Below are 13,848 nucleotides of genomic sequence, written 5' to 3' on the forward strand. Positions count from 1 at the left end.
TTAATTCCACATACAAGTATTGTTTTAAGATGTTGCACAATATCTTTATTGAACAATAATAACCTTATGAATGACAAGGGTAATGATGAATAAATAACACATCACCTAGAAATAGTTATGCTAAACATCAAAATTCCAAAATGAATAATTTAGAGTATTATTTCAAATCATTACTACGGGAATATCTCGTTGAAAGGCTCCCATGTGTCTTTCCACTTGATGCCACTGCAAAAAAAGAAAACAAAATATAAGGCATCACATTACGTAAAATACATTCTTATAAATCGGAGTGTGAATAGAAATGAGCCTTGTAATCCTCTCTATCCTCCGCAGTGACTTGCTTATGTAAGTACATAAACTTTCACATTTTAATTTCAGAATTAAATCACAAATGACAAAGTTCACATACCACCCAGAACACTGCTGCCAACGGACTTTGACCTCTTTTGTGCCCTATGATGAAATATAAATTATTCATTACACTCCACAGTCCAATTACAGTGTTACTGACCTGGTCTCGCTACAAATACACCACAACATCTTCTAAGACATTATGCTGAATCGACACACAATACCACAGTGGTTTCATTCAGTCTAGGACTTGGCTACAAATATTGTCATCTCAAAGACAGAACAATAAACAGCATCAGTTTCAAGATAATACTCATCATAAAATCACAAGATTTATACACCTCAAAGTAAAAAACATTATGACCACTCACAGATGAAGCAAACACCGATATTATGACAGTGACGCATGTCAAGGTTTGTGATACATTACAACTGAACAGTTGCTTCTCATAGTCAGCATGTTGGTTCTAGGGAGAAATCGGCAAGATTGAAGACCTGAGTGACCAAATCATCAGAAGCCTGGGCATCTGGAGCATCTCAGAAATGGCAAATCACAAACCTGCAAGAAGGTGTTGGGTGCTCAAAGCTCATTGATGAGAGAATGAAGGCTATATTGTCTGGGCTACTGGGTCACAAATAATAATAAAAAAAAAAAACATTTAATACTAGCTACACAATGTATTGCACCTTGCTGCAAATTTACCCCTGTGGGATAATAAAAGGCTATCTTATCTTATATGTGGCTGTTTAGCTGTAGCTAAAGTCCTGTCAGAGTGTCCAGGCTTGTCCCATGCGCCCACAATGCGTCATGAGAATCATACCTTGGAACAATGAAAGAAGGTTGTCTGAGGGTTGCTCAATTTGACACATTCCACCTCCCTAAACATTGTTATGGGTCAGGTACAGGTTCCCTGATGGCAGTGATATCTTTCAGGATGACTCCTAATAATGCATCCTGCCACACTGCACACCGTTTGGGAACGGTTTGAGGAACATGCAAAAGAGTTCCCTGACCTCCAGATCTTAAGCAGATTAAGCATCTGTGCTTAATCATTTGTGACATCACATTAAGCATTTGTGATGTACTGCAACAGCAGGTCCTATCCAGCAGCTCTACTTTGCAACTTACAGGATGCAAAGGATTTGCAGTTAATGTCTGGGTACCGTATACCACGGAGCACCTTCAGAGGCCTTGCCTCAGCATGTTGGAGTTACTGTGGTGGCATGCGGCATATGGTCAACAGCATATAAGGCATGTGGTCATAATATTTTACCTCATCAGGGTGTTTGGTGTACCAGACATTCAGAGAACACCTGTAGCTTTAAACATGTTTATACCAGGGTAGAACTGAGTCTTAAGTCAGAGCTGAATTACTTTTAATGTGTTCTTGGATTGGATACGTAGATGATTTGTGACGATGAGACATTCATTTTGGAATATAGCCTATATTTTTTCCCACTGTGCATGTGTTTATCCTAACACATCATAAAAATAGGACCCTTTATCTCAGTTTGCATTCAAAAGATGAATTTCCTTCAGGATCTGCAATTTCCTTCAGGATTAATAAAGTGTTATCTTATCTTATCTTATACACTGAAACAATGATCACTCACCTCTTTTGATACCCTCTGTGATAAAATTTTTTGGACTGGGTAGGTGTCAGCCATAGTGTGGACAGGGCATTCTAAAGTACAAACAGTACAAATTTCATTATGACCAGCTTTGTTAATGTATGTAGTCATATATTTAGATTAATTAAAGCAATGTCCTATAATGCAGTGGTTCTAGTACTCAGGGCCAACCTTTTGCTGTAAACCTACCAGATATCCAGTGTTTGTAATGTACAGGTGCATCTCAATAAATTAGAATTTCATCATAAAGTTGATTTATTTCAGTAATTCAATTCAAAAAGTGTAAGCCATATATTGTATAGATAGACAAACGTAGTGATCTATTTCAGGCGTTTATTTCTTTTAATGTTGATGTTCATGGCTTACAGTCAATGAAAACCCAAACGTTATTATCTCAGAAAATTAAGGTTTTCTAAGCCTTTAAAGCGGTCCCTTAGTCTGGTTCAATAGGCTACACTAGCATGGGAAAGACTGCTGACTTGACAGATGTCCAGAAGGCAGTCGTTGACACCCTCCACAAGGATGGGTAAGCCACAAAAGGTCATTGCTAAAGAAGCTGGCTGTTCACAGACAAAAAGGACTGGACTGCTGCTCAGTGGTCCAAGGTCTTGTTTTCAGCTAAAAGTAAATGTTGCATTTCATTTGGAAATCAAGGTCCCAGAGTCTGGAGGAAGAGTGTAGAGGCATACAATCCAAGCTGCTTGAGGTCTAGTGTGAAGTTTCCACAATCAGTGATGGTTTGGGCAGCCATCAAAGCAACCTGGTCTTCCATAACACTTCAGCAGTGCCACAGACTGATCGCCTCCATGACACGCCGCACTGATGCAGTAATTCATGCAAAAAGAGCCCTGACCAAGTGTTGAGTGCATATACTGTACATACTTTTCAGTAGTCATTTCTGTATTAAAAATCTTTTTAAAAATTGGTCTTATATAATATTCTAATTTTTTAAGGTAATGACTTTTGGGTTTTCATTGACTGTAAGCCAGAATTACCAACATTAAAAGAAAAACACTTGAAATAGATCACTATGTTTGTCATGTATCTATACAATATATAAGTTTCACTTTTTGAACTGAATTACTGAAATAAATGAACTTTTTGATGAAATTATAATTTTTGAGCTGCATGCACCAGTATTTGGTACTATGCAAATGTTTCAGGCACCTGAGAAAATATTTCTGAAATATTACATTCTTCTTAATATAATCAAATAAACTAGTCTAGGTAAAAATAATTACAATTTCAGTTATACATCAATTCAATTAAATAGATGAACCCAATAGAACCCCAGATTGTGAGAATATGATTTTACCACTTGGGTTGATCTTTATTCTTCTTTTCTTGCAGGGAAAAGTACGATTAAATGTCGAGCTGGACACTAGATGAAAGAAAACATATTAGTAGTTAGAGCTGTGACATCGAAATTTTCGCTGCAGCACAAGCTGGCTGAGTTGTGACATCAATGCATTCTGGCTGAGTGAAGACATCAACACAACTCTTATTTAGAAGTAAACAGGCAAACTATATAACTATGCATCTATATAACTACACATAAAATTAGTCTAAATAGTAGTGTTAAATATTTTTTTTACATGTATTGTTACCCTGCATTTTATTTCTGCTTCATATGAGTTCAAAACAAGTAGGCCATATAAACACATTTCATCTCAGTGTTCTATTCATGTCTCAAATAAACCACATGGTCACCCATGTGGTTCCAACCTGGAGAAACTACTGTCTCACTTGCACTGTCATTGTTGTTCAGTTGCTACATAGAAAACAATGCAAAACAACCAAGGTATTATAAAGTTTAAGGAGGGAAGACTACAAGTCTGAACCTGCTGGTTCCTTCAGTGAATGTTAAGGAATCTAATACTTATTTTCATTCGCAGTTCAATAAGAGTGATCTGAAACAATGACAAATATAACAACATTATTTCTTCATCAGAATTATTATTTGAATATACATATACATTACAGATACATACATAAAATTATGATTACACAAATACGAATCTAATAAAGGTTAGATTTGTTTCCAATGATACAATAGTTTTATTAACTGTACCGATGTGGGTGCTAATTGTTTGACGATTTGACAAACGTTTCATTCATCTACTTTACTAGTTTATGGGATATTTAAACACGGCTAGGTCTGCATTGCGGGTGTCAGTTGCTTAATAGGCAAATGATGGGCATGGGTGCCATTGTTCAACAATTAAACAGACTATCAAGTTTTCATGGTAAACAAGAGGCTAGCTGTTTTTGCTAACTCTCTGCTGAAAGTGAAAATGTAATCTTAGATTGTTTTGTCTGTCGTATTATTGCATAATGACTGATTACAGTTCAATGCAATAACCTTAAAAAGTATAGTGAAGCTAATAATTTACCATTTGGTGTTACTTCTTGTGTTCTTTTCTTGCAGGGGTACTTGTCTGTGGAATTCCCATTTCCAGATGTAACAGGGGAGAGAATTGGATTGAGTTCATCTAAAGAGCTGCTGCGGGGCTCAGGAGGAGCTGAAAAGCTGGGGCTAGCCTCAGGACCATCTGAAGAGAAGGGGCTGGTCTCAGGAGCATCTGAACAGATGGGGCTGGTCTCAGGATCATCTGAAGAGCTGGGGTTGACTTCCAGATTAAGAACCACTAAGTTGAGGAAAATATTTTATTAACTACAGTTCCACAGAATGCATGACCGATAATACAAACCTCTCGTGTTTCATTCATGGTGCCAAGTACATCGCCAATATATTTTACAAGTTTACAGTAATTGACCGTTGTGTAGATTGTGCTGCACAATTTATCAGCAAACCTCTTCTATTTCCATTAACAGAAAGGGAACAATACTGGACCAACAAAGATAAAAAATTAATTGTGTCGGCCTATTGCCCATATAGTAAGTGCGTAAGATAAAAAGTCCAGTTAATGTAGCCTTCACGAACATCTATGTTCTAACTCAGTTACTTTATAGAAACCTTAATAAATTATGTTATATGAGTGAGAAATAGAAGTCTGGACCCGCAAACACATTCAGTGAATGTTAAGCATTATTTTTTGGTACTTGCTTTCACTCTCAGAAGGACTGATTTTAGTTAAGAGACATACATGAATGATGCATTTTGACCAGAATAATCACTGGATTATAAAGGTGGTTGCATCTATGCCAAGGGGCAATAAACTTTTCTAGCAGCTTGGGATCACCTTACAAATGAACATTTTTATTGTTTATTGCTTAAATTTGTGACTAATCTGTATGTATCTATAAACAATGTATAAATGACTGTGTAAATACACAAATATAAAACACATTTATGAGCGTAGTGATACACCATTAACAGTTCAATGTAATAAACTGAAAGAGTAATAATAGTGAATATTACCATCTGACAGGAACTTTTGTGTTCTTTGCTTGCAAGGGTCTCACCTGTGGAATTTTCCTTTTCAGATGTAACAGGAGTAAGAATTAAGGTGTATGTAGGTTCAGTATGAAGGGGAGCAACTGAAGAGCTGGGGTTCTCTGTAGGACCATCTGAACAGCTGAAGTTGGTCTCAGGAGCATGTGAAAAGCTGGTGTTGGTCTCAGGAGTATGGGCAGAGCTGGTGTTGGTCTCAGGAGCATTTGAAGAGTTGGGGTTGGCTTCTGGATTAAGAGCCACTACGTGAAGAAAAACATTACTATAATGTTATTATAATACCACACTATTATAATGTAATGTTATAGTAATTACAGTCCTTTGAAGGACATATTAACATTCATTCCTCCTGATTTGATAAGCAGATATGAGAGACACAGAAAATGAATGAGTGAAATACTCAATGCACTTAATTTCAACATGCCTTTTAGAAGACCTTCATACAGCAAACGAATTGTAGAAATTGATGTCCTCTCCATTTCTGAAGAAAACTGCTGAGGATAAAAAACATCTGCCCTAAAATTTGTGGCCTGCCTCGTCTTCCTCCTCCCAAGAAGAAGAAGGGGGTAATAACCCAACATGTGAAACTTGTGGAGCTGTAAGTTAACAATAAGTACATATTAGTAGTATTACAAAACCCATGTATGTAAACAGTCCATGTGATTAGTTATTATTAGTTAACTTACTAGAAGATTGGTGGAATTTATCAGCTTTGAGGTGTTTCTTCCATTCAACATTTTTTGGGCCCATTCCTTTGATGCTTTGTCTTTGGCCTGCTGCAATTTCACTTTCTGGGGCTGAGAAGCCCCACACAGCTTGCAGTGTTTACAGCCAACATTTATTTGTGCCTTGCATGACTGGCAGGTCTTTTGGGTTGAACCTGGCATGGTATCCAGTCAGCCAGACAGACAGATGAACAGCCAGAAAGAAAGCCAAAAAGGTAGAACGACAGAGAGGTAGGTAGGTAAGTAGATAGAGAGATAGAGAGATAGATATATAGATAGACAAACAGATAGGTAGATAGACAAATTGATTATCTATAATCAGATTATAAACGGATGTATGGATAGACAGACAGACGAGTGGCTCTTAAAAGTGCCGTTGGGTCGCTATAAAGGATAGAGAGATAGATGGATGTGAGGAGGGATCTGAAAGGTCTGTGAAAAGAAAAAAATAGATGTCAAAACATTTAATGTTACCATATAATTTTTCGGAGCATATTGCAGATACTGTCAGTAATAAAAGTAATCAGGCCTCTCCAACTAGATTTGGTAGAGCACAGTGTGTGAAATGTTTAAAAAAATATCATTGTGCGTTTATACTCTGAAAATATTTTAACTCATTTATTAAATACTACCACGTATCATGAAAACTTCTTACTCATGTTTTCACAATTCACATATCAACCAGCTCTAGCTGTAATGTCATTTCTATATCATTCATTAATGGACATACAGTTTGAGTAATGTTAGTGTAGACCTGTGGATTATTTAGGTATACATATTAGGCACATGCTCTAATTAGGCCAGCTCTAATGCTAGCTAGCAAAGAACATTTTCACCTGTTAAACACCGACACGCATTCTTAGCATGTCAAAAGTAAACTACTACATGGTGCACAGGGCAACATAACTTTATAGAAATTGCGATACTTACAAAAGGAAGAGTGATTAAAATCTCAAGTTTATTAAAGGCATGCTAGCTAATCTAAGCTAGTTTACTAGTTTAGCTAGCAGCATGACCAGACTGTGCACATTTGTCTTATACTCTTGGGATGTTAAATCGAGCTCCTACTTAATATTGCATTTTATTTAAGTTTATATTAATGAAAAAAAACTGTTAATGTATTCAGAATTGCATGTGTCTGTTATTAAAACGAAGTCAAGTTAAGCACCGGACTGCTTACACACTCACCGTGTGGAGGGAAAAGCGAGCTGTGGTTCCGTGTCCAGAGGATCGGGCGGAAGTGCACACAGTCCGAAAGATGGGGGGCGCTCACTTTCACTTCAATGCATTAGCTTTCATAAATGAGGCTGTATGAAATGTAGTGCCCTAACTTAGACCCTCCCTTAAACGATCTTTGCTTCAAAACCTTGATATCGATGGTCGCAATCGCGCTCAAATTGGATAGCAACCTTACCAATGCAACCAGAACTTCACAGTAAGAGTCTTTGTCTGAGCACATTCTTGTTAACTAAATACATACATATATTGGGATGTTTCCATACGTGGTCTATTATGAATGAATTCCTGTTACAAGTGAGGTTAACTAAAACGAACAAGAATGACTAAAAGTAAATTCCTTTGTTAAATTGGCAACCTCGCACATCACTTCTGAAGATGTAAAATCCATCATTATTTGAGCTTGGATACTAATCAGTTCATTTAGGCATATCAGAACCTGAGAAGAACCAGAAACAGAGAATAAAAGAAGGAATACGTTTAGGTGAAAATTACGTTTGTCTCCACACATCAGAAAAAAGTAGCCAAAAACAAACCGAACAAACCCTAAACTATGAAACTATTAAACTCTCATAGTTTATTAATTAATAACAGAATTATGAATAATATATTAATTACTAATATTAATACTATTATTATTATTAATTAATAATAACGTGTGTGCTCATTGGTGTGTATCTCCGTCCCTTACTCTGTGGCAGGCCTGAACATACTGTGCTCCAGTGTATAGCACGCTTATATTTACCTCAGACATCATTGCTCAGGAAGGGTTTTAATAAAGCGATTATGTTGGTCTTTTTAGTGAAGAATTCTGACCGAATCCCACTGTATTCTGGGCATTCGCTCAGTAAGTGCATCTCTCTCTATGTCTCTCTCTCTCAACTCGTAAAACGTCAAATGTCTCATCTTTTTTTAGCGTTTGCGTTAATATACTGTACAGAGTAGATACTACGATCAGTTTGGACACCTAAATATAGCCTAGGGATCGATTTGTCGGGAATCGGCGAGTATTTACATGTATTTGATAGCGGCGTAACATTTGTACGCAGCTCTCTGCGTACGCATGAGTACGCATCCCAGTGTTTAGTTTTGCGTACGATTTCATACGCATAGGGAGTGAGACCGGGTTGGTAAATTCAGTGGGGCTGTTGATGCATTTCTTCTTGTTGAATAAGATGTACTTCAGTTGAAGTGCATCACAGAATATACCAAAACACACAACACCCAGAACCAGCAAAACAGACATTTCAACATTAACTGTCTGCTGTTGCACACACAAATGACAACAGATTGAAGTCTGAATGAATCCAGTTCCTCATCAGCTGCTTATACGTTAAATAAGCAGAGGAAAAATGAAAAATGGTGATAAAAGCAAACTCACCAATGCTGGACATCTCAGGAACACTCGCCACGTAGGTGTCCTTACTGAACTTTGGCTCGTTGTCGTTGATGTCATGGATTTTGATGATGAAGTCAGAGGCCCTCTCCAGGACCTGGCCGGAGGTTTTGTTGATTGCTTTAGCGCTCAGCGTGTAGGAGGACTTCTCCTCTCGATCCAGTCTTCTGGTAGCATGGATATCTCCCGATTTCTCATCAATCTCAAAAATTGTTCCGGCTCCATCTCCTGTGAGAACATACTTCACAGAGCCGTCCTCTGTGTCCATGTCAGAATGAAGCTGGGGGAAAAAAGAAGCACAAATGGTTATTTCAGATTATTCCTTTCGCTCCTTTCAAAATTGCCTCTACCTCCATTTATTTTCGTACTATGGAAAATAGACATTTTTCTTTAAGGCCTAAAGATAGACAATGTAGCCTAAACTTATACTCCAATATCGATACTTCACTGAAATAATGATTTAAGAAAAAGGAAAAGTGATTTTATAACTTGAGAAGAACAACGAAAGTGCCAGGTCAAAAAAAACACTCAAGTACTGTGTAGCTCCTAGCAGCAGAGCTTCTTAGTGCATCCAGCATCTGTCAGCATAGCAACCGAATTGTGTTAGGAGTTATTCCTCTGTTTTGGGATTCTTTTGGTTTAGAAAGAAGAGATTAATAAGATGTATCACCAGCTGAAAAGCAGTACAAATGCTGTCACTAACCTAATGCAGTCAAGCTAAAAATAGTTCAGAAGCTAAATGTTACTTTGAAGACAGACTTTTCTTAAAAAGCAAAAATATTTGGATGTGTGCTGTACTAGTTTGCTTTGTTTGGAGAAAAAATGTCAAACCAAGTGGCATTTGTTTTAAAGAGATCGTTCCAAGTCATTTTCTTTATGGTAAATATCCTTTCATTTCCTTTATTTTATGTCCTTTATATCCTTTTTTTGTAGATTTCTGCAAGTTTGCATCCAAAATGATCTGTTCCCTTGAGTTCATGATCCCATAAATGTTTGCAGGTTCACAGACTTTCTTGTAAGAAAAGCAGCCCCAGACTTTGAAGTTTTTACCGCTGTGCTTTACAGTACTCCTAGTGCAGTCTGGTTAGAACTCTTCTCCAGACGTTCTCCACACACATTCTCTACCATTGATTTGGTGATGTACTAAAAGTGTTTTCCTCTGAAGCAAATATCATTACGTTAAACATTTTATGAAGTAATCTAAAGCAGTTCCTTAAAGTTTGCAATACCCAGGAAGGTGCAGAACCATCATATGTTTACTTAAGTAAAATTAAGTAAAAACTGAATAAATGCAACTACTTCTTGTCCACCTCTGCTCTAAAGTATGATTTCTACATGTATTTTAGATTTGGAATCATTAGAAAATCCTTTGCTGGTAGTACATCTTTTGGGTAAACTACTCTAGGTTTATTTCCTCACTGTAGAATACAATTTTGGTTGGCTCCTGGTGATAACACCTAATTAATTAATTAATTAATACTCAACATATATTTTATTTGTTTGTTAAATGCTAAAATATCCTGTATATGAGCTCAGAAACATTTGTCCTAACCATAAATAATCGTTTTTCTTTTCTTTCTCCAAAGAAAGCTTTCTTTTTGCACCTGTCTCTTAGCAACAAGAGTAGTTGTGTACTTGCTTCCTCTCCAACTGATTGCAATGCTTCTTATCCTGATTGAAGACGCTACCTGAAGAGGCCATCTCTGGAACTACACACGTCCCGTTGGACAGAAATAACCGATTGGTCCAGAGATCGTTATACAACACTTATCTGTTTTGTCATGAATATTTCACTAAAATCATTATAAAACAAGAAAATTAGTCATTGGACTATAAGAGGCAACAAAAAGAACATTGCCTCTATTATGTTAGTGGTTTGGGAAACATTGGAGGCCACAATTTCATGATTAGAGTAATTACAGCTGAATGCAGGCTATAATTGGATATAATTTTTTTGGTCTGCTCTCGGTTATCAGAATTCAGATAATTTGAGTGGCTCATACTTCATTTTAAGGATTGCGTCACCACACACTATCAGTGTTTCCAATCATGAAATTACATTAGGTCTCCATTATACATGGGCATTATACGGTGTAATCTACATAGTAGTGCATTACTCAAGTCTGTCATCTTGCATGTATGTATTTTCTTTTTCTGTAGGTGGCTAGGTTGAAACACATTTTCAGATGCATATTGTTAGCTTGCTAGATCAAGGGCTAAGGGCATGTAGAACCATATATTAATTTTTTTTTTTTTTAAAGAAACAACTATGCCTTCCTTAGGCAAGTATGTGCTTTTGTAGCAAGCGACATACTGTGTTTTGACTTGCTTAGACCTCCACTTACTGGAGGTCGGCATTCAGTGCTTTGTAGAACAGTACATTGATTTTTACTGAGTCTGAATACCACTTTCTGACTTATCTGACTTGTTGTTCTTGCTGTTAGAGCAAAAAGGACTTTTTCTATTGTTATAACAGAAAGCTAGATGCTGGAGACTTATTTACATGTTTGCAAAATTTTAAATGCTAAAACACTCCTGCCCTGTCATTGTCTGAATTCTTTTATTAAGACCTTCAGGAAATGGAACGGCTGCTTGAGACATCCTTTTATTCTGTGCCATCGCAGCAGGTGATGATGGAGTCAGGTTTGTGGAGGTTATGGCTGACTCATACGAAGGTCTTTCATTGTGTGTTTCAGTACAGGCAGAAACATTTTCTGTTTTTTGGTACAGGTAAAAACATTGGGTGCTTCTGTACAGTTGGAAACTGTGAGTTTCATTATGGGTTAGAAATATTCTCTTGCATGTCAGTACAGCCAGAAATGCTCTGGTTGTAGTGATGCTGAAATGACACAATTTAATCTAGGCTTAACTCATTCTCTAGATGAAAAGCAATGCAACTAGATGGTTTTCTAGAGTAATAGCAGAGGAGAACTCTCAGGGTCTTCCAGGCCATAAATGAAGGCCTAATGGTTTATGTGTCTGTCATTTTTGGTTTATTTAAAATTGATGGAAATATAATGCTTGTTGTATTTAAACCTGTATTGTAATTTTGTTATAGTTATACTGTTGTTAAGTTTTGAATGAAATTGAGCTAACGTCCATTAAACAGTTCTTGAAACATCCACTGGAAAATTGTGCAGTCAGTATTATTTTCCATGTATCTATCTCTATATAGATACAGTCAGTCAAGTTTTCCTGTTGTTACTGGTTGCAAATACAAGTGAAAGCTTGGCCAGTGTATTTCAGTCAGTCGTTAGAGATGGAAGACTACGGCAGCTGAGTGTGAGGGCTCTTTACCGAAGAACTCACTGTAAAACCACTACATATAAGGCAGAATACACTCAGAAAAAAAAGGTACCAAACTGTCACTGGGGCAGTACCCCTCTTGTACCATTGAGGGTACATCTCAGAACCTATAATTAAGGAGCATGATTGTACCATAATCCATTGAAATTCAATTTTCTAAATTGTATTGACCCCACACCCCAACTCATCTCAATTTTATTGTTCTGTTTTAAAACATTAGGTACAAAAATGAACTTCTCACATCAATAAAACTTATTTAAGGTTCGCAATTGGACCTTAAAACTACTGTTACACTTATGAGGGTACATTGACACTGTTTGTACGTTGATGAACAAAAAATGTGCCTGCACAGAACCTTTATTTCTACCAGCGTATATGTTAACATGTCTGTTACAAACTTCAAATGTCTGGCCAAAAAAGTTCATGTAGCAGATATGAGCATTATTGTAAATCTTTTTTCCTGTTTTTGAGTTTTACTCTTCATGGCCCCAACTGAAGGCTGATGTCTAGTTCCATTTAGCCAATGTGTAATAATATATACTAAACAAGAAAACACCCTCTTACATTCCAGTAGCCTGGGTGTGATTTGTAATTAACCTCCTCTGACCTGTCGAGCAAACCCAGATGATAAATCTTTTGATTGAGCAGAAATTGTCAAGCAAAGAGGAAAAAGGGGTTGGGTTGACTGTCTGAGGTTTCAGCACACAGGCAGTAATGTATGCAAACATAAGCATGGAGCTCATTAGCATGTGCTTAATGAAATGTTTGTGCGCTCTATCTCACGGGTCCATGTTCTCCAGAGTGACAGAGAGAGAGAGAGGGCCACAATGTGCATGCCAGCCAAAGCAAGATATAAATAACTTCAGATAAAATCTAATTATTTTTCCACATATTTACAGATGACAACTTCAGTCTCATAGAACTGTAATGTGGGACGAACCAGTTTTTGAGCGTTCATTTGACATCCAGAGTTGCGTTAAGTGTTTCTTTTTCAGATGATGTCTCACTGGGTTTATAGCAAAGTACAGGCATGTTTACCTGCCACTGTATCTTTTTGGAGCTTCCAGTATGAACACAGAAAATTGTGTTATTGGAGACCCCCTGCCATGCTGTGTGCATGGTCCACCTGAGATTCAGACCTCGCTTACTGTTATTGCTTTTACAGAGCACATCATCAGTAGAAAATGATATTTTTTCTGAACGTAATTGAGGCCGAACATTTTCTGTAGCATATGGCTTAGGCTATTATTTCGAACAGAGAGTCCTCATAATTACAAGAGTAGTAAGAGATGTTTTCAATTGCAGATACCTTTGAGAATAAACAGTATATTTCACTAAAATACTAGAGAATCAGAGAGGGACCGCTGATGTAGTTTTTGATCAGAAGGAGCTGCTATAATAATGTAGATCCCATTTTCATCACAGCTATGTATAAAATCCCCTGACAGCACCATAATTAGACTTTCTGTGTCCTTTATTATGGAAAAATCCTCCAATTCAGCCTGGCTCTCTCAGATGTGAGCTTTAAATCCATAAGAAGACGTCTAAGACAAAGACACACAATGAAAGAAGATGACTGCATAAAGCTAACGCACACACAAGCGTCTCCAGGCTAATTGGTGTTTGACAGACAACAGAGTATACTGGCTTATGGGATCTATATAAAATAATTGTGTTAATCTCTGGAGTAAACATACAATTGAACAGCAATTGCTTGCATTGGTAGGTCATAAATATGAGGTGGATTGTGGTCCAACTTACATACCCTAAAGAATGTATAGAAAAGA

General features: G+C 37.1%; 2 protein-coding genes across 3 annotated transcripts in view; both read right to left on the reverse strand.

Annotated features, from left to right (window-relative positions):
• The window catches only part of LOC108413004 (cadherin-10), a 69,344-nt gene that overhangs the window by 38,203 nt on the left and 17,293 nt on the right, over nt 1-13,848 (reverse strand). For both annotated transcript variants that reach the window (XM_017685297.2, XM_017685295.2), the window contains exon 3: nt 8,741-9,035. In XM_017685297.2, the coding sequence (XP_017540786.1) occupies nt 8,741-9,035 (295 nt within the window). The remainder of the gene's footprint in view (nt 1-8,740; nt 9,036-13,848) is intronic.
• LOC119265040 (putative uncharacterized protein DDB_G0290521) lies at nt 26-6,374 on the reverse strand. Its single transcript, XM_037544466.1, has 8 exons — nt 6,085-6,374; nt 5,823-5,994; nt 5,410-5,640; nt 4,377-4,631; nt 3,299-3,364; nt 1,966-2,036; nt 410-453; nt 26-225 (listed from the first exon to the last, which is right to left on the reverse strand). The coding sequence occupies exons 1-8, from the start codon at nt 6,283-6,285 to the stop codon at nt 174-176; spliced, it is 1,092 nt and encodes a 363-aa protein (XP_037400363.1). The 5' UTR covers nt 6,286-6,374; the 3' UTR covers nt 26-173.

Source organism: Pygocentrus nattereri, chromosome 13 (assembly GCF_015220715.1).
Source record: "Pygocentrus nattereri isolate fPygNat1 chromosome 13, fPygNat1.pri, whole genome shotgun sequence".
NCBI classification, from domain to species: Eukaryota; Metazoa; Chordata; class Actinopteri; order Characiformes; family Serrasalmidae; genus Pygocentrus; species Pygocentrus nattereri.